Source organism: Felis catus, chromosome B4 (genome assembly GCF_018350175.1).
Source record: "Felis catus isolate Fca126 chromosome B4, F.catus_Fca126_mat1.0, whole genome shotgun sequence".
Lineage (NCBI taxonomy): Eukaryota > Metazoa > Chordata > Mammalia > Carnivora > Felidae > Felis > Felis catus.
This window is the reverse complement of record NC_058374.1, coordinates 141,288,341-141,307,813: the sequence shown is the minus strand read 5'-3', so window position 1 is coordinate 141,307,813 and position 19,473 is coordinate 141,288,341. Positions and strand designations below refer to the sequence as shown.

Sequence of the window (19,473 nt, the reverse complement as noted above, 5' to 3'; positions counted from 1 at the left end):
GGTGCCAGGCCAGCGGGAGACAGGAGGCCGCCTCCCAGGGTGACCCCCCGTGTGGACGGCAGTGGGGCGGGGGTAACAGCAGTGGGGCAGGCAGGGTGCTCGGGGAACCGGGTGTTCACGTGGGTGGGGGGTTCCTGGGGTGGCCGCGCCGACTGGTGGGGGGGAGGGGGCCCTGGGAGGCCTCCCCGTGGAGCCACAGCCTGTCTCACTCTCAGCTGCTTCATTCAAGGATGAGAAACTGGCCCTGGGGCTTGTGACGGACGCTCCTCTCCGGCTGCAGCCTGCCCGAGGGCCCGTCGGTGGCACGGCTGTCCCGATCCCGTTGTGCTGAAAGCCCAAAGCGGGCTGCCTCAGGGCGGGCAGGGCTGTGTCCTCTCCGTGCGGGGCGGTCAGGGGTGCCTTCCAGCCCCAGCGGGGGGACAGCGACGGCGGACGGAGCTCACGCCGTCCCAAGTCGTTCGTGCTTTTCAGTGAGACAAACTCACACGTGTTCTGTGCCTGACTAGCTCCAATGGTCAATTTTATTATAAAGAACGGTAGCAAAATATACAAATCTGCTCAAGAACAAGCAGGAACTGTGGTTTTCCAGATGCCAGACGGGCACAAGTGTTTGAGGGGGAGCAGCTCGCCCTGGACCGTCCGTGGAGGAGCGCGGGTGTGGGGGCCGCCTTCCCCGGGCGTCAGTCTCAATAACTTAAAGGGCAGGTCCGGCTTCCGGCTCCGGACCCACGTCACAGATCTTCCCGCGCGGGCGGCTGCGTCGGGTCTTCTGGGACTTCTGCCAGGAAACAAACAGATCAGTTGGTAAAACCCCCGCACGAGGGCCCCGGGGCTGAGGCCGCAAGGTTTTCACGGGGCTGGGGCGGAGCGCGGGCACAAACGTCCCGAAGGGGTGGCGCTGGCCCCACAGCGAGGGGGGGGGGGGGGGCGGCCAGGCGCTCCGGAATCAGCTGGGCGGGACGGGGGCCCGGATGATGGGGAGGGGCGTGGGCGGGGAGGCCACGCCGAGGCAGAGGTGGCGTGTGGCTGCTGTCCCGTCCTCTGCTGTGTCCTCGCTCCCTTTGGCGTCTGGTGCGCTCCTGTCCTTGGTGCTCGGGGTGTCCTACGAGGCTGTGTGCTCGCTGGGCTTTACCCCGCTCGGGGCCGGGGGCTCCTGGATTCTGCGGCACAACCTACTCGCTGGGGAAGACGCCGTCCCTTCCACTCCGTGCTGTCGCAGCACTTCTAGGAGCCTCGTGGGAAGAGCCACATCCCCCGGGAGCCGTGGTGACCTCCTAACCCCAGGAGCCGTCAACTGGGCCTAGTGTGCAAACGGGCTCTTCACAGATGATCAAGGTAAGGTGAGGTCACTGGGGCGGGTCCTTCTCCAGTCACCGGTGTCCATACGGGGAGAGGGAAGCGTGGACACGCACAGGCCACGGGAAGGCCACGTGGACAGGGGCAGAGACTGGAGGGATGGGGCCGTAAGCCCCGGGGATCCAAGACGCACAGCCACCGGAAGCCGGAGGAGGCCAGGGTCCCTGCCCACAGGCTCAGAGCGGGTCCTGGCCTCAGGCCTCCGGGAAGCTGGCGCACGGACCACGTGGGGACCGTCCGGTGGCTCCTCTGCCGTCAGCCCGCCTGCTGATTCCGGTGTCACTGACTCTGCTTCCCGCCCACACCTCAGTCTGCGCATGACCTCTGGGACTCCCCACGGGGACCGTCACCCTCTTGTCTTCCAGGAAGCCCAGCCATCACCCTCCCGGGGCCACTTTTTGTGTGTTTCTGAGCCGGCAGCTGTGGCCCGGTGGCCGGTGTCCCTGCCCGGGCTCCGCAGCCAGGCCACTCACCGTCCGCGGCGGTCTGCGTCCGCACACAGGCTGTTTCCGTCTCCTCGAAGCCCTTGGGACACACGCACACGTAGCTCCCGGGGGTGTTGTAACAGTTCTCGCTTTCTCTCGTGCACACTTTTTCCGCCAGCGAGCACTCGTCTACGTCTGCGGTAAAGACATCCCACTGTAACCACTGTAACGGATTCCTCTGTTCGGCAGACACACGTCGTGATCACGAGATTCTCATAACTCGCTCGCGCACAGAGAGCCGAAGATCGGAAACATCTCGTTGGAGAAGAGAGGGAGAGGGCGGAGCTTAACAGAGGCGTCGGGGGTCAGGCCACGCGCGGCCGGAAAGCAGAGAAGCACGGCGCCGGCGAGGAGGCGGGAGGCCCGGCGTAAGCTCGCCCAGCGAGGTCGGTGGATTCGCTGCCCTTTTCCAAGTGGGTTCCAGCCGGCCCCAACTGTGGAGGGGACCACGGGGGCCGGGTCACCCCTGGCTGACGGGGAAACGGGGGTGGGGTGCGGGAGCCCCAGACCACAGGATCATCAGCACCACGCACATGGTTTGGGGGGGGGGGGGCGTATGCTGCTCCCGTGTCACACGCTCTTGAAGCTGGAGGAACGGGGTCTGTGGAGAAGAGCCAGAGCCGGCGCCCCCCGCCCCCCAGCTCGTCACGGGAGCGGTCACATCGTGGCCTCCCTGCAGCGCTCCATCCGAGTCCGGCACAGACACGACCGCACTGACCTGCACACTGGCCGCTCTCCTTGGTGTAGCCCGGGACGCACTCTTTACACTGTTCTGGACCCTTCCCCGTGCAGCCCACACACGTAGAATCACATTCTAGAAACAAGGGGGAAAGGCAATGACAACATCAGACACCGTCCTGTGGGCACACGGGGTCTGGAGCCACGCCACGTGGGAACCCGGGTGCTCCGGCCTCTCCCACCCCACCCCCACCCCCAAGCACGGGCTTCAGGCGGCAGGGCGGAGACTCGGTGACCGTGCACGGGAAGCCCACGGACAGGCACCCTCTGCACCCTCTTGTTGGAACCGGTATCGGGGGTGGCCGCCTTCCTCATGACGGGCGGCTGGGAGCTCAGTACGAATAACCTTCCCGGGCGAGGCCCACGCGTCACAGAGAGGGGCACGCGCGGCACGCGGGGAGGCCCCCAGCCTCCCGGGGACGGCGTGGCCCTACAGTGCACACCCCCAGAGCAGTTTGGAACCAGTGCGAGAAAACAGTGACCAACACGAAGAGCTTTATCTACCAAGGAATTCAAAGTGCGTAACTGCGGGAGAACCGGTCTGACTCCAACAGCCAGCGATACAGATTGTCGAAGAAACTGGCCGAGTCAGGACGTGCTCTGCAATCGCGCACACACGTGTACGTGACGTACACGACGTGACAGGACGGACGAAGACGGTCACGGCCTTGTTGAGTGAAAAAGGCAAGGAGACACTGGGGAGCGTCTTAGGACTAGTAACAGAGGCTCCCTCTCCGTGGAATTGATGGCTTTTAAATATTACTTTCAACTCCTTTGAATTTTCTGTAACAAATACCTATCACTTGGGTTGCCACCTTAAACTTTTTTTTTGAGAGAGAGAGAGAGAGAGAGAGAGAGAGAGCGAGCCCGTGCATAGGGACGTGCATGTGGGGGAGGGGCAGACAGAGAGGGAGAACAAATCCCAAGCAGGCTCCACGCTCGGTGCAGAGCCCGATGCGGGGCTCAGTCTCACCACCCTGAGATCATAACCTGAGCCGAAATCAAGAGTTGGACGCTTAACTGACTGAGCCACCCAGGCGCCTGTCACCTTCAACTTTCTAAAGTAGGTAGAGAGGCGCCTGGGTGCTCAGTCGGCTGAGCGTCCGACTTCGGCTCAGGTCGTGATCTCACAGTTCGTGGGTTCGAGCTCCGTGTCGGGCTCTGTGCGGACAGCTCAGAGCCTGGAACTGCTGCGGATTCTGTGTCGTCTTCTCTCTGCCCCTCCCCTACTCGTGCTCTTTCTCTCTCAAAAATAAATAAACAAACATTAAAAAGAACTTAAAGTAGGTAGAACCTAAGAAAGTCACGTGAACGTTTGAAAAGGGAGAATCGGCAGGGCCCAGGGCCCAGGAGGTGCGTGCCCGCCCCGGAGGAGCCCATGCCCAGGCACCTTCGCACACGAACGAGCCGTTGACGTTCTCGCAGTACTGCTGGTCGCCGCACGGAGGCGTCTCGGCCGCGCATTCGTCCACGTCTGGAAGGCAGCGGCACAGCCGTGAGGGGCCGAGCCCGGACCACCTTCGTGATGATGCAACCTGGGGCTGGGGCCGGACAGGGAGGTGGCCTCCCATGTGCAGGGGTGACAACCAGGGACATTAAGTGGTCCCAGGGGAGGGGCCGCTGCGAGGGACCAATGGCTACCACGTGAGCACTCTGTGCTTCCGCGTGGACTCGGATGAGCTCCAGGTCGGTGTCGGGGCCCCTCCCTCCCCACTGGAGGCGTCAGGTACAAGCCTGACACCCCTAACTGAGGGGCGAAACCAAAGCTGACATACGAGGGGAGGAGGGCACCCCGGCCTCGACCCGCCCCTCCTCCCACCTGCCCACCGGCATTCGGACCTGGGGAAGAGCCCCTCGGCCACTGCCAGACCCTCCCCGGGGCCTTCTGCAGGGCTGGGTTTGGAGCCAGTGCTCCAGGGCCTGCTGCAGCTCAGAAAAAGGATACAGCCGAAGTGGGCAGTGGCTACCAGGCTGGGTGGGGAGGGGATGGGTGGGGAGAGCCAAGGCCCGGGGCCTCAGCTCTGGAACGTGTGTCAGAAGGCATGCCTCCTCTCTGTGGCTGTGAAGCACCTGTGTGTGGCTCTCCAGGTCAAAGGGAGGCCTGTGCCTCAGTTTCCCTGCCAGTGGCCGCACACCAGCAGGTCCTAGAGAAAGGAGAGAGAGGGAGGGAGGGAGGGAGGGAGGAGAGAAGTGGGAGGAAGGGGACGAGGGCTGGAGGAGAAGAGAAGGGGGAGGAGAGAGAAGAGGAAGAGAGAAGAAGAGAAGAGGGAAGGAGGAGAGGGGAGGAGTCGGGGGGTAGGAGGGGGAGGAGGAGGAAGAGGGAGAGAAAAGAGGATGGAAAGGATGGAGGGAGAAGAAGAGAGAAAGAAGGGGAGAAAGAGAGGAGGAAGGAAAACAGGAGGAGGGGGTGGAGGGAAAGAGGAGGGGGAGGAGGATGAGGAGGATGAGGAGGGGGAGGAGGATGGGGAGGAGGGAGAGGAGGGAGAGGAGGGAAGGAAGAGGGGGAAGAGGGGGGAGGAGGAGGAAGGAGGAGGGAGGGGGGAGGGGGAAGGAGGAGGAGGAGGGGGAAGGAGGAGGAGGAGGGGGAAGGAGGAGGGGGAGGGGGAGAGGGAGGGGGAAGGAGGAGGGGGAGGAGGAGGGAGGGAGGAGGGAGGGAGGGAGGGAGGAGGGGGGGAAGAGGGAGGAGGGAGGGAAGAGGGGGGAGGGGGAAGGGGGAAGGGGGAGGGGGAGGGAGGGAGGGAAGAGGGAGGAGGGAGGGAGGAGGGAGGGAAGAGGGAGGGAAGAGGGAGGAGGGAGGGAAGAGGGAGGAGGGAAGGAGGAGGGGGAGGAGGGAGAGAGGAGGGAAGGAGGAGGGGGAGGAGGGAGGGAGGAGGGAAGGCCAGGCCCCAGGAGCCCGAGCAGCCTCAGCCTCACCCACGCAGGCGCCGTCCTCCCGCGCCCAGCCCGCTTGGCACTGGCCGCAGTCTCTGTTGGTGGGACCCGTGCACATCTTACACGACTCGTCACAGGCTGGAAAGCAGAGGCGGGACGGCCGCCAGTAAGCGTAAATCCCGCTCTGAGTGACAAGCCCGACACAGAGATCATCTCAGAAATTTACCTGCAGTGGAACGAAAACAAAACCCAGAAACAAATAAGGAAGAAACCCCCGAAAGCGGCTCTCAGTCAACGACAGAAAAAACCACTCTTGCGATTCGTGATCCGGACGTGACCGGAGAAAACAAACGGGGGGGCTCCCTCCTCGACTCCAGGGAAATAGTTCAGGGCCTGAGCGCTCACCCGGAGCGCCCAGGACACCTCTGAAGACCCAGGTAGGAGAGCCCCCCCCGCTCCCCCCCGTACTCGATGCCGGGGTAGCCGAGACGGTGTGTCCTCTCAAGGGGACCTGGGGCCGGGAGGTCCCGCCACGTGACCTCAGCCCCCCCCCCCCCCCCGTTCCCATGCGTGCCCCCTCCCCCCCACCTCCTGCAGCAACGCGGGCCGGGGCCCAGGGTGGCCTTCGCTCACTCCAGATGCTCCGCCTCGGTGACCGCGCGCTGACGACAGCCGCAGAGGGAGGGCAAGCCCGCGGGGGGACACTAAAGGCAGCAGGTCACCAGGAGCCCGATGAGCATGGCTGTGACACACCGTCCACCCTCCCCTCCTTCTCCGGAGGATGTCGGGAGAACGGGACTCACTTCCCTCCCGGGGGCTGTTTAGGGCTGGGAGGCAAGAGCACCGTGGCCCATCCTCCTGCTTCCCTTCCCGTGGCTCCTGCGTGCCCCCTGGGCTCCCGGGATGCGGGTAAGAGCCAAGGGATGTGTCCGTCGCGCCGAGGACCGTGGGCTGAAGCCCTGGCTGCCCGCGCTGCTGCGGTACCTGTGCAGATGCTGTGCGTCTCATTCCTCAGCGAGCTGAAGTAGCCGTCCACGCAGTCAGTGCACGTGGCCCCCTGGTACCCAGGGTGGCACTGGCAGGACCCGTCCCCCTGCCTGCTGCCGTCCCCGCTGCAGTGCCCGTTCCCGCCGCAGGGCCTCTGGGACCCGCCCTGGCACGCTGGGGGCGACACAGACCCACCGCTCAGAGCTCAGCCCCGGGGCGGGGGCTGGGCTCACACCCAGAGGACGCCCCCCACCCCCGCTCACAAAGTAGCTTTCTGGAAGTCCCGCTAAAATCCAAGCCACGCTTCACCCCCAGAACAAGCGCCTGGGGTTGGGATTTACAGGAGCCTGCATGCGACCTGGGGGGCCTGTGGGCATGTGGGTCACTGCCCGGGAGCCAGCCGGGGGCTCTGGGCAGCCTCACCTGAAACCCGGGGACAAGGATGCTCACACGTGGAGCGAGTAGGACTGCTTGGGACCGTGACATCGGCCCGCTGCAGCCCCGTGGCAGCGGGACGGGAGGAAAGGTAGGCAGGAGGGGGCCGCGGCCAGGGAGAGAGTCTGAACTTGGAAAATGTGCCACTTGATCCAGCTGATCAAGGTGAGTGACTTTGGTGGCTTCGGTTTCGAAGCCCATGTCTTGACGTAAGAGTGTGGCTTCCCTCCTTAAGGCTGGCACGATGCATCCATCCCGACAGATGTGACTGTGTCCCCCCCCCCCCCCCCCCGCCCCAGACTTGTCTCTGCTCCTCCGTGGGCAGAGCTGGGCCGGGGACCACGCAAGCCACAGAGCCACCTCCTTGCACTCAGGGGGCAGCGCCCATGCGGGCAGGTTAAAACTGGCCCACAGGTGGACTATGGGAGGTCTGTAGAGACTGAATTCAGAGCCCAGTTGGGATCAGATGCTCAGAGCGGTGCGGCCCAAAGGAGAAGGTCCCTGGGGTGAGGGCAGCAGCGACACAGCAGCCCCAGGGCCAGGTGGAGGTGGCATGGACCGTCCCTTTGCCGACCCTGCTCCCGCCCGCCCAGGAATCACCACACGGGCACCGGCAATGACCTGGGGCACTTGAGAGTCCCCGAGAAAAACATACCAAGGCAGTCTGGCCCGTACGTTCCTGGCGAACAGCAAACTTCCAGGGTTTTCACACAAAACCATTCAAATAAGTCAGGATACTCCTTCTTCCTGAGGAATCGAAAACGCGTTCGTTAAAGCTCACGTGACAGATTTCTTCAACACAAGATCATAGTTTATGACGACGTGTGCTCCAGGGTATCGTAACGTCAGAGAAACACCAGTGCAGGCGGGACGGGCTTCTCCAGTTGCGGACCTCACCGGGATTATCGTGTTAAGGTAATAAGAGACGCTAACGTGCAGACAAGAGAGAAGACGAGCGTGTGGAAACTCTTGGCGGTCTGAAGTTATCTCAAAATTATAAATTAAAAAGTAAGAAGCCACTCGTGTGTTTCCACGAACACCCAGGGAGAGCAGGGTTGGGGTGGGGGGACTGGAGAGCCAGGCTGGGGCACGCGAGGTGGGCCCGGTAACGGGGCGGGGGGTGCGGGAGATGCACTGGGTGTAGGGGTGCAGGGCTGGGGGAATGGGGGGGCCCCGGGGCTGGGGAACAGGGTGGGGGGGCGCAGAGGGTGTGGGACACTCACAGCCTCAGCCACCAGGCCTCCAGGCGTTCCTCATGCTCCTCCAGCATGCTGTGACAGTCGAAGTCACTGCTGCCACACAGGCTCTCCATGATCTCCAGCAGCCGGACCTCGCTGAAACACAAGCCCATCAGCACCACAGAGTGAGAAGGCGAGTCGAGGTGTCAGTGTCCATCCCACAGGACATCCCCACTTGGCGCGAGGCGGGAAGGACGGTGGCACTTCAGTAGGAAAAGACCCTCAGCAGACACATCAGGTGGGCTGGGTGCCCTGTGATGAATGAAACTCAGAGAACAGGTGGTTGTGTGGCAGGTGTGGGGCCCACCAGGGGAGCCCCTGAAGTTGGGAGCAGGGGCTGGAGTCCTGGGTGGAGGAGAGAGGGCTAACCCCACCAGCAGGGGAAGCCAGTGACATTTCACGTGGGGGGACTCACCGTCCAGGGTGCATCATTAAGAGACCACCCAGTCCACTGTGTGCGGACTGGATACGGGGATAAGTGTGGAAGCCAAAAGGCCACGTAGGGGCCAGCAGACAGGTGACGCTATGGGAGGGACCCTTCCGTGTACTTGTCATCAACGCGGGTGACAACGTTCACAGGAACATGTCAAGTACCGAAGCTGGGCTGCCCAGAGCAGGGGTGGTGGCACCCACCTGAATTCATACTTGGATAGCGCCTTTTCCTCCCAAGCCGTGTTCCCGCCGCCAAAGTTCTTCTTTGCGGTGTCCACCATTCCCTGCGGGGACACGGTGGAGACGGGGCTCAGTGCCGCTGCCCCCACGCACGTCCGTTGTGAGAGCAACCCTAGTCCATCATGGTGACTCCCCAAGCCCCCTGACAGGTCGCCGCCATTCACTGCGTGGGTGATCCTGGGTCCATCACGAGGGTGATGTCCGTGTCAGGTCTGACTCTGGCCCATCTCTGGGCTACCCTGGGTCCCTGACCCTGGTCCCTTGTGGGCTGACCTCAGGTCCATGGTGGAGTGACTCCGGCCCACTCAGGGTGACCCCGGCCCACGGAGGGGTTACCCTGGATCCTTGAACCTCGTCCGTTGTGGGTTGACCTCAGGTCCATGGTGGAGTGACTCCGGCCCATCTCGGGGTGACCCTCGACCGTTGTGGGCCGACCCCGATCCACCGCAGGCTTACCCTGGGTCCAGGACCCCGGTCCACCGCGGGACGACCCCGGCCCCGCCGCCCCCCAAGGCCGGTCCCGACCCCGACCCCGACCCCGCGTCTGCGTGGGGTGACCGGCCCACCTGGTTGAACTTGTCCACCAGCTCCCGGCAGCGCTTGCAGGGCGTCGCCTTCTTGGCGGTCTCACCAGGCGGCGGCGGCAGCAGCAGCAGCAGCAGCCCCAGCGCGGCCGGGGTAGGGGGGCGCATGGCGGGCCGAGGCGGGCAGCGTTGCGCAGGACGCGGCCGCGCGGGCACTGGCCGAGGTCCGGCGGGAACCGGCGCAGCGCTCGGCCTCTGCGGCCGCCCACCGCTCCGCGGTGCCGGCAGTTCCCGGGGCTACTTGACGGTGCCGGGCGGGATCCCGCCCCGCGCCAGCCCTCGCGCCGCTATTGGTCGGAGGGACCCACCCCGTCCCCATGTGGCCCAATCCGGGCTCGCCACGAGAAGCGACCAATAAGAAGACCCCGGGTCAGCGTCCAGCGGGGAGGGGGTGGGGACGGGGGCGTGGAAATCGGAGCCTGCCCCTCGCGCGCACCGGCCGCGGCGGCCATCTTTACTCCGGGCAGGGAGGGCGTCCCGCTGCGGTGGTAGCGAGGTTTTGGCGGCCATGTTAGGTTTGGGCAAGGGCTTCGCGTCCGTCCTCCGCTTCCGCCACCCCGCTTCCGGCCGCGGGCTGCCTAGGGCGCCGCGCATCGAGGGACGCCGCCGACGGCAGGCGAGGTCAGCGCGCGGTACCGCGGCCGGGGCTCTCGGGACGGGCGGCGGGCGAGGGCAGGTTCTCGGTGCGGGCGGCGGGGATCCCGAACCGGCGCTCGCGTCGCGCTCCTCCGTCCTCAGCGCCGGTGCTCCTCGCCGGGAGCCTGGGGACAGCGTCCTGGGGCCCAGGTCCCGCGTTTCCCTGCCTGCCCGAGGCCGCTGGCTCGGGAACCGAGGTGGAAATAGAACTGAGACGAGCGCGATCTGGGTGCCAGCGACGAAGCGCCGAAGGAGGACGCGCACAGGGTGGCTACTGGTCTGCGGTGCACCGGGCCGCTTCTGTGCCCAGGGTGAGCGGAGCCCTCAGCGCCCGCAGTGGCAGGGGCCGGACGGCCTTCACGGGTCGCCTCCTCAGCGGAGACGAGCCTGGCCTGTCCACCTGTGCGCGCCCGGGCTGACCCGCGCGGCCGGACATGCGCTCACGCCCTCCGCCCGGCTTCTGTGCCCGCTGCCCGCCCGCCCGTCCTGGCCCGGCCTCGGCAGTGCTGGCGTCCTCCGGGATCAGGGGCGCACCTGCTGCTTCTGCCCGTGGTCGGTCCTCAGCAGAGAACACACAGTCCTGGGGCTGAGACGCCCCTGTGGCGAGGGAGCCCGGAGTCCCGCACACTCGTGTGCCCCTCACAGCTTGTGAGAGGACAGTGTGGGGTTCCCTGCAGGGGAGCGTGCTCTGGGCCCCCCACACAGGGGGTCTGTGGGGCAGGCGGGTTCTTAGCTGACCTGGGACCGCTGTGAACCGGAGTCAGGTTCCCGCCAAGCAGCATTTCTCCTGCAACCGTTTGCACAGCTTGGTGTGTAAATGCTTTCTGTTTCTTTAACCTTTTTTTTTTTTTTTTTTCCATACCAGTAAGAGGAACAGAGAATAGTGTGTGAGTATTCTGTGGTCTCCTTGGCTTTACTGGAAATTAAAACGTTAATGCTGTTGTTTTGTTTTTTTTTTTTTAAATGTGGAGAGAGAGCGCATGAGCAGGGGAGGGGCAGAGAGGGAGAGAGAGAATCCCAAGTGGGCTCACACTGTCAGCACAGACAGAGCCCCGCTCGGGGCTCGAACTCAGGAGCCGTGAGATCATGACCTGAGCCGAAATCAAGAGTCAGATGCTTAACTGGCTGAGCCATCCAGGTGCCCCAGCGCCAATGTACTTCTAATGAAAACGTAAGCCGGCGTGATGAGACCCACGTTGAAGAGTTTTACCGAATTTCTTCTCCAAGTAGTTTGTTGAGCATCTACTGTGCGCCAGGCTCTGCTGCTGGAACCGTGAATCAGGCATGCAGGCCCTGCCCCCAGGACATGAGCCCAGCAGGGAGACAGTCAGCCACATGTTTCATTCACATGTGGGCTCCTGTGATGACCAGAGTCCATCCTTGCTGAGGGTTCTGGGGGCGGGGGCGGGGCGGGGGGTGGACCAGAGAAATCCCATCAAGGAGCTTACACTTTAGAAAGAGGGAGACAAATTGGGGCGCCTGGGTGGCTCAGTCGGTTGAGCATCTGGCTTCAACGTAGGTCATGATCTCTCGGTTCGTGGGTTTGAGCCTCGCTGTGCTGACAGCTCAGAGCCTGGAGTCTTCTCTGGATTCTGCGTCTCCCTGTCTCTCTCTCTCTCTCTGTCCCCTCCCCTGCTCATGCTCTGTCTCTGTTAAAAGTAAATAAACATTTAAAAAAAGTTTAAAGAAAGAAGGAGACAAATTATAACACCCTTGTTCATCCATGGTTTTTATATCTGGGAAGAGGAAAAGTTAGGTTACTTTTAAGGGAACTGCTACTTTGGTCGTTCTTAATTATTAAAGCCCCTTTCCCCCCTTCCTGGCCCCACCTCACCACCGCCGGCATTGCCACATCAGGCAGGATTCCTGCTCCTTCCCTTGTCGGTTCCCCCCCAGTTGCCATCTTTGGAGACTACAGACTTCTTTTTTTTTTTTTTTTAATTTTTAAAAATTGTTTCTTTATTTTGAGAGACAGAGACAGAGAGTGAGCAGGGGAAGGGCAGAGAGGGAGACACAGAATCCGAAGCAGGGTCCGGGCTCTGTGCTGACGGCTCAGAGCTCAAACCCACGAATCGTGAGATCATGAGCTGAGCTGAAGTCAGACCCTTAATCGACCGAGCCACCCAGGCGCTCCTGGAGACTACAGACTTCCGAAATCTCTAATCACAAGGTAGTTTTAGGGGGGCCTGGGTAGGGTAGCTCAGTCGGTTAAGCATTGACAGTTTCTGCTCACGGTTCCTGAGATCGAGCCCCGTGTTGGGCTCCACGTTTGGTGTGGAGCCTGCTTGGGATTCTCTCCCTCCCCCTCCCTCTGCCCCTACTCTGCATGCGTGTGTGCACACGTGTTCTCCCTCTTTCTCTCTCTCTCAAATGAAAAAATAAATAAGAAAAAAAGTAGTTTTAGCAAACAGTAAGCACTCTGTCCTTTCTCTTCTGGCCTTTCTGGTTCTGATCAAATAAAATCAAACCTGTTTTAAGAGTAGCCAGAAACACGAAGAAGAATTTGCCATCTTCCCCCCACACAAGCGGGACAGTCTAGGTGTCTCCCGGGAAGCTTTGTGCTGTAGGCTCTTCCCCAAATCGTCCTGCTGTATTTGGGTGATTCGGGGATCCACTGCAGACACATCTGTCTGAACACCTCGGGGACACACTCATGCTCTTTGTCATCTGCATGTTCACGTTCGTGACCGGCGTGGTGCCTCTCAGGGGCTCCACACGGCTTCCGGCGGGCAGGCGTCCACAGCTCCTGTCCGGTTGTACCTGGACTGCGGGGGCTTCGTGGGCTGTCCTGGCCCTGTGTGCCACCTCCTGCCCTCCTGTGGCTGCCCCTCTGTCATCCCCCAGACGCATCCCTCCCACCCTACAGCTGCCTGTCCCGGGGTCTCTCAGCCCGTACCGTGGGGCCCTACTGCCCCCCCAGAGTTGAGCCTCTCAATTGCAGGGGCCGTCCCGCTGCCCTCCAGAGGCTGGGTCAGCCCGGGGCCCGGCCACGTGGAGGACTGACTCAGTTCTGCAAATAAAGTCTTCCTGGAAAAATACACAGCTTGAAGCCTGAGCCAGCCGGTTAAAGTGTGGAAGGGGCGCCTGGGTGGCTCAGGCTGTGTCCGACTCTTGATCTCAGCTCAGGTCTTGATCTCAGTCAGGGTCACGAGTTCACGCCCCGCGTGGGGCTCCGCGCTCGGTGTGAAGCTTGCTTTCAAAAAAATGTGAAAGGCGCTCAGGCGTGATTTTTCCTTGAATTCTCTAGTTGGAGGCCTTCTGATCTACAGAAGTTACAGCAGTAGTTCAAAGAGTTCACACTCCCCCTTCACCTGGATCCCCCGGGTGTTAGCTCACGTGTGACTGTGGAAACTCAGCGATCTGCATTTTCGTTTTGTCCCAGTGCTCACAGGGCAGCAGCGTTGATGGTCGCTGAAGGCACGTGAAGCGGGACATCGCCATGGCGGGGAAGAGGCCGTCGGGCCCAGGCCGGCAGCGCTGGCTGCTGGGGCTGCTGGCGGCTGTGGGCGCCGTCCACCTCTTCACCTGCCCCTACTCCAAAGTGGAGGAGAGCTTTAGTCTGCAGGCCGTGCACGACCTGCTCTACCACCGGCTGGACGTGGACAAGGTGAGCGCCCGCGTCCCGGGCCGTGCGGCACCCCTGCGAGACGTCCGCTGACGCCCCCCTTCTCCCTGCAGTATGACCACCTCGAGTTCCCCGGCGTGGTCCCCAGGACGTTCCTCGGGCCGCTGGCCGTGGCGGTGCTGTCCAGCCCTGCGGTCTGTGTGCTGTCCCTGCTGCAAGCGCCCAAGTTCTATTCTCAGCTAGTAGGTAAGGGGGAGTCCGGACGAGGACAGGTGAGGAGCCGTGCGAAGTCAGGGCTTCGGTTGGCCGGGCTGAGGCCCCCCGCCTTCTGGGCCGTCCTTCCGTCAGAACCCAGGCTGCTTCGTGCAGTGGTCCAGAGCTCGGGTGGAGGCCCGAAGTCAGCCCTTTCTGGGCCGTGACCCGGGACAGGTAACTGGGCACCTGTCCACCTGTTCCCGAGACCATGAGGTGAGGGTGCCAGCCGGCCCTGCCCTGGCCGCGGTGGCCGGAGGGGAAGCAGGCGAGATGCACCTCCGGAGGTGGCCGCAGAGGGGCCGGCGGCCACACCTGGAGAGCCGTCCACCCAGGCGGTACGGCGCCTGCATTGGAGGCCTCACTTCCCCCACCTGGAGGCCACCGTCCACAGGGCTTTGTGCAAAGCGTTCTGGGGCTGTGTGCCCATGTATTTTTTTTTTTTTTAATTTTTTTTCAATGTTTTTTATTTATTTTTGGGACAGAGAGAGACACAGCATGAACGGGCGAGGGGCAGAGAGAGAGGGAGACACAGAATCGGAAACAGGCTCCAGGCTCTGAGCCATCAGCCCAGAGCCCGACGCGGGGCTCGAACTCAGGACCGTGAGATCGTGACCTGGCTGAAGCCAGACGCTCAACCGACTGCACCACCCAGGCACCCCCCATGTGTTTTTTAAAACCAAATTCAGAACATTCTGTGTATCTCTCTCTGAAATGTCATTTTTGGTCGATAGTCATCAGTTTTCCATTTCGGTGAATTTTTAAAAATTTATTTTAAGAAAAATTTTTTTAGACAGAGAGTGCAAGTTGGGGAGGGGCAGAGAGAGAGGGAGACACAGAATCAGAAGCAGGCTCCAGGGTCTGAGCTGTCAGCACACAGCCCGACGCGGGGCTCGAACCCACAACCTGTGAGATCATGACCTGAGCTGAAGTTGGACGCTCCACCGACTGAGCCACCCACGCGCCCCATTTCGGTGAATTTTTATCGTGGCCGCACCCAGACATTTGGATCTCCCCCGCTAAGTCAGACACGCTCTCCAGCTAGTTTGTCGGCCTCACGGGCAGGACGTTAAAGACACAGATCCCCGGGGGAGAAGCAGGCCTGCTTCCTGAGAGAACAGATTAGGAAACGGAAATCTGCCGCCACGGGGGGCGGCTGCACAGGCTGTGCTGGTTCGGGGGTGTCGGGGAGCCCCGGACAGTCTCCCTGCCTGGGGAAGGGTGGCCCTGGACACGTCCTGTCCCTGTGGCGTGGGCTGTGCTGATGATGCCACGCCTGTCACACGGTCCTGCAGACGCCCGGTGGCCGTGTCCCTCCGAGCCCCCTCCCCGGGCCGCATGGTCCCGGCAAAGCTTCAGGGTCCCCTCTTTCGAGGTGGTCTCACTGCTACTTGGTCGTCAACTTGCACCGCGAGCGGCACTGGCGGAGACCTGCTTTGCCGGCGTCCTGCACGCTGTGGGTCACTCACGGTGCCCTCTTTGTTTAGTCAGAGCCGTCCTGGGACTCGGCGTGATCTCGGGACTCTGGACTTTACAAAAAGAAGTGAGGCGGCAGTTTGGGGCCACGGTGGCCACCATGTTCTGCTGGGTGACGGCCACACAGTTCCACCTGATGTTCTACTGCACCCGGACGCTCCCCAACGTGCTGGCCCTGTCTGTGGGTAGGCGCTTGCCGAGCCGCAGTCTCGCTGGGCACCACGGGGCGGGGGGGGGGCGTACCGGCCCGGCGAGGGTCAGGGTCAGAAATGCCCGGCGAGGGGAAGGGGGGGCCTCTTCTTGGTGCCGGATGGAGGCACGCTTCCCCGCACGTGGCCGGGGCCGCCTGCGAGGGTCTCCCTGGCCTGTGGACAGCTCTGTCCGAGAGTCCTGGGGGTGACCCAGGCAGACAGGGGGAGGCCAAGTGTGGGTAGGAGGGGGGGCCGTGGATGGCGTGGGTTTGGGTGGGGGGGGTCTGTGCCGATCGGGGCCGGGCGTGGCCCGGACGTCCGCGTGCCCGGGGAAGGTGGCAGGCAGGGTTCCCGTCCGAATGAACCCCGCGGGGGGCCAGCGGGACACGCCGCAGGCCCGGGTGCGCAGGAGAGGAGGGGAGGCGCTGGGCGCGTGGAGCCCGGGGGGGTTCAGGGCACGCGGGGGCCAGGTGCCGTCAGGCCTGAGAAGCGGCCCCAGGCTGTGTGGTGGCGCCGTGGCCGGCCCCGTGTCAGCAGATGTGGGTCTGAGCGGCGTGTGCCGTCCTCTGGCGGGTTCTGCGTGGCTTTCGCCGGGAGGAAGCAAGTCGGCCTGCTTCGGGCACCCCGTGTCTCGCAGTCCTGCCCGCCCTCACGGCCTGGCTGCAGCTGAAGTGGGCCCGCTTCATCCGGCTCTCGGCGTTCGCCATCCTGGTGTTCCGGGCGGAGCTGAGCCTGTTCCTGGGCCTCGTGCTGCTGCTGCTGCTGCGCTCGCGGAGGGTGACGGTGGCGCGGGCCTTGCGCTGCGCCCTGCCGGCCGGGGCTCTCTGCTTAGGTGAGTGGGAGCCGCCGTGGGCTGCTGTGACTGAAAGCGGGGCTCTCGGGAGAGCTGGCCTTCACGTCCAGCAGAGAGAAAATGTCTTAGCGCCTCCATCCGCGGGCCGCCCTCGTCCTGGCCGGGAGGGGCGGCTGGCCCCGTCGGGGGAGCCGAGGTCCCGACGCGCCATCCCCCTCTGGAGCAGGGGGCTCGTGGCCGACGCGGCTGCTTCACGGGACGTTGACCTGCGACCTGGGGCTCTGGGGCTGCCGTCCGCGCCGCAGCGGTGACGTCCGAGTGGCTCAGGTGGCCGTGTTCTTTCCTGAGGGACTCCTTTGTCTTACCAGGACTGACCGTCGCCGTGGACTCCTGTTTCTGGCGAAGTCTCGTGTGGCCGGAGGGAAAGGTGCTTTGGTACAACACCATCCTGAACAAAAGTTCCAACTGGGGAGTATCCTTCCCGTGTGTCTGCGGGGCAGCCTGCAGGGTGGGGCGGGGCGGTCGTCCCCCCTCCCCCCTCATCCTCCCCCCTCCTTCCCCCCTTCCTCCCCTCCTTCCCTCCCTCCTCCCCCCTCCTCCCCTCCCCCCTCCTCCCCCGGCCTCACCCAGGCAGCCACACCTGCCGAGACACCGCCCTGCTGTTGGGCGCCATTTCCCCTTTAGCCTTCGGGACGGTCTTTAGCGGGAGCCCGTAGCGTTTTGCTGCGGAACCGGACAGCGTACACACGGGCGGGAAGTACAGCGCGCGAGTCCCCGGCGCACCCGTCCCACCGGCACGAGCTGTTCTGCAGCCAGGGGGAGGGACAGGTGGCGGGGGGGGGGGGTCCCAGGTGCCGCGGGCAGGAGCGCCTGTCGGCCGTGGCTCGCTGGCGTGTGGCTCCTTGACCCTGCCCCCGCAGACCTCGCCGCTGCTGTGGTATTTCTACTCGGCCCTGCCCCGCGGCCTGGGCTGCAGCCTGCTGTTCGTGCCGCTGGGCGCCGCGGACAGGCGGGCCCTGGTGCTGCTGCTGCCCTCGCTGGGCTTCGTGGCCCTGTACTCGCTGCTGCCGCACAAGGAGCTGCGGTTCATCATCTATTCCTTCCCTGTGCTCAACATCGTGGCCGCCAGGGGCTGCGCCTGCCTGTGAGCGTCCCGCCACCCCCGCGCCGCACGCGCCCGCTGTCACATGGGGGGGGTGTTGAAGGAGGAGGGCCCGGGGTTGGGACGGGCTGGCCTCCCACCCACCGTGTCGGTGGGGCTGTGGTCAGTCGGGCTGGTCTCCGCGCTCGGTCTCGGTCACTTGGGGGAGGACGTGCCCGGAGTGGCCCCCGCACGGGGTGGCCAAGTGGGCTTCGGCCGGGCGGATGGTCTCCAGGGCTGACTTCGCTGAAGGGCCAGGCCCCACCGAGCAGAGAGCGGCAGAGCGGACGACAGGGGAAGGGTCAGGGAAGCGCTCGACCCACGGGCGTGGGGCACAAGGTGGTGTGGGGGTTTCCGGGGGAGGGGGATGGCCCGGCGACAGAACGAAGGTGCCCCGAGCAGGGCGTCCGGGATAAGGCAGGTTGGTCGAGCGGGGCTGCCCTTCCCTGGAGCAAGGCGGTCACTGCCACGGTAGGAACAGGAGTGACGCGGCCGCTCGGCCGGGCTGAGGGCGCAGAGGGTTGGCCGGGAGAGGAGGCCCCGCCGCACGGCCCCTGCAGGAGCCGGGAGCCAGGAGCAGGCCGTGCTCCCAAAGAACCAACGCCCGTGAAGGGCAGGAAGCGCCTTGTGCCCGCTCTGCTCCGGGCCGTGAGCCTCAGCCTCGGGCTCCATCTGGGTTCAGTGGCGGGCGTGGTGCTGGAGGGACGTGCACCCGGCCCGAGGCCACAGGGGGAGCTGCTCAGAGCAGCGGGCGGATTCCACCTCGAGGGCTGGGACGGGAGGGAGGAGGACTCCGTTCATGGAAAATCTGGGCGTCTCAGGTTAGCGAAGCTGGGGCGAACCATGGACAGACCGTTCAGGAGTCCGTGACTGTGCGGGAAGGGGGTTCAGTTCTTGAAATGAGGCCGCAGACTCCACCGGCTGGTGTTGCTGGGGGAGAGCAAGCCTTTCTGTGAAACGTGCTCTTTCCAGACTGAACAACTACAGGAAGTCTTGGCTGTATAAAGTGGGTTCCGCCCTTGTGGTAGGACACCTGGTGGTGAACGCCATGTACTCGGCCACGGCCCTGTACGTGTCCCACTTCAACTATCCTGGCGGCGTCGCGATGCAGCGGCTGCACGAGCTGGTGGCCCCCGGGACAGGTGGGTGCTTGGGGCCGAGCTGGGCCAGCTGCGGCTCTGGCGGGGGGCAGGGGACCCCAGCTCGCCATGCTGACTGAACACGCGTGGTTGTCCACAGACGTCGTCGTGCACATCGACGTGGCCGCCGCACAGACCGGTGTGTCTCGGTTTCTAGAAGTCAACAGCGCCTGGAGGTACGTTCCCGCCAGTTGTGACTGCGGGCGGTGGCGCTCCTCGCAGAGGCCACGTGGGGGCTCCCTGGGGGCATCCGGGCACTGGCGTGGGGCCACAGGTGCACGGTCACGCTCTTCCCTCGCAGGTACGAGAAAAAGGAAGATGTGCAGCCTGGGTCGGGGCGTATGCTGGCCTACACGCACCTCCTCGTGGAGGCGGCCCCTGCGCAGCTGGCCCTCTACAGGGACACGCACCGGGTCCTGGCCAGCATCGCGGGCACCACCGGGGTGAGTCTGAACCTGACCCGACTGCCTCCATTTGACGTCAACCTGCAGACAAAGCTGGTGCTCCTCGAGAGGCTCCGCCGGCATCCTGGCAAATGAGACGATACGAAGAGCCGAACCGGGGACGTGCCCCGGACGTACGCCTCAGGGAACAGGCCGGGGTCCTCCACGGCCAGCCCAGACCGAGCACGGCCAGCGGGGACTGCGGGCCTCACCCGGGGGCCTCTCGGAGCACCTGAAAAAGCGCCCCTTCGGGGGAGCTCGTGTGAGACTTGGTGTCGAGGCAGCACCGCTGGACGGCGTCCCCCGCCCACGCCCCGAGCCGCAGGGAGAATCCTTCGTGGGCACAGGCACGCCGTGGCGTGGCAGCTCACGTGAAATTGTGGGAATTTAAAGAGGATGGAGAATAAAAATTTGAATGTTTCCTTATTAGAGATTTAACGATACGTGGTATTTCTAGAGACTGCCTCCGCG

The 19,473-nt window shown here is 63.8% G+C and overlaps 2 protein-coding genes and 2 long non-coding RNA genes across 10 annotated transcripts; 3 read left to right on the top strand and 1 right to left on the bottom strand.

Moving 5' to 3' along the window:
* Positions 1–503: 503 nt before the first annotated feature.
* CRELD2 (cysteine rich with EGF like domains 2) lies at positions 504–9,631 on the bottom strand. 3 transcript variants are annotated; one of them, XM_011284354.4, is made up of 10 exons: positions 9,349–9,617; positions 8,744–8,826; positions 8,096–8,206; positions 7,528–7,619; positions 6,435–6,611; positions 5,493–5,588; positions 3,970–4,053; positions 2,560–2,655; positions 1,830–1,976; positions 504–778 (listed from the first exon to the last, which is right to left on the bottom strand). In XM_011284354.4, exons 1-10 carry the CDS (start codon positions 9,472–9,474, stop codon positions 732–734), a joined length of 1,059 nt encoding a protein of 352 aa, XP_011282656.2. In that variant the 5' UTR covers positions 9,475–9,617; the 3' UTR covers positions 504–731. The 3 variants fall into 3 exon arrangements, with proteins under 3 accessions (XP_011282656.2, XP_044918478.1, XP_044918477.1); XM_045062542.1 differs by lacking the exons at positions 504–778; positions 1,830–1,976 and adding an exon at positions 1,986–2,275 and having other exon boundaries at positions 9,349–9,627; XM_045062543.1 differs by lacking the exons at positions 504–778; positions 1,830–1,976; positions 5,493–5,588 and adding an exon at positions 1,983–2,275 and having other exon boundaries at positions 9,349–9,631.
* On the top strand, positions 935–3,386 carry LOC109501874. Its single transcript, XR_006601219.1, has 2 exons — positions 935–1,335; positions 2,031–3,386. It is a non-coding gene; the product is annotated as an uncharacterized LOC109501874 (long non-coding RNA).
* On the top strand, positions 5,393–7,891 carry LOC109501875. Its single transcript, XR_002160219.3, has 2 exons — positions 5,393–5,887; positions 7,706–7,891. It is a non-coding gene; the product is annotated as an uncharacterized LOC109501875 (long non-coding RNA).
* ALG12 (ALG12 alpha-1,6-mannosyltransferase) lies at positions 8,206–19,428 on the top strand. 5 transcript variants are annotated; one of them, XM_019835750.3, is made up of 10 exons: positions 8,206–8,348; positions 13,385–13,609; positions 13,681–13,813; positions 15,307–15,480; positions 16,124–16,318; positions 16,648–16,751; positions 17,200–17,423; positions 18,393–18,562; positions 18,660–18,735; positions 18,861–19,428. In XM_019835750.3, the coding sequence occupies exons 2-10, from the start codon at positions 13,442–13,444 to the stop codon at positions 19,096–19,098; spliced, it is 1,482 nt and encodes a 493-aa protein (XP_019691309.1). In that variant the 5' UTR covers positions 8,206–8,348; positions 13,385–13,441; the 3' UTR covers positions 19,099–19,428. The 5 variants fall into 5 exon arrangements, with proteins under 5 accessions (XP_019691309.1, XP_011282653.1, XP_011282655.1 ...); XM_011284351.4 differs by lacking the exon at positions 8,206–8,348 and adding an exon at positions 9,835–9,987; XM_023257646.2 differs by lacking the exon at positions 8,206–8,348 and adding an exon at positions 10,037–10,313.
* The last annotated feature ends 45 nt before the right edge of the window (positions 19,429–19,473 follow it).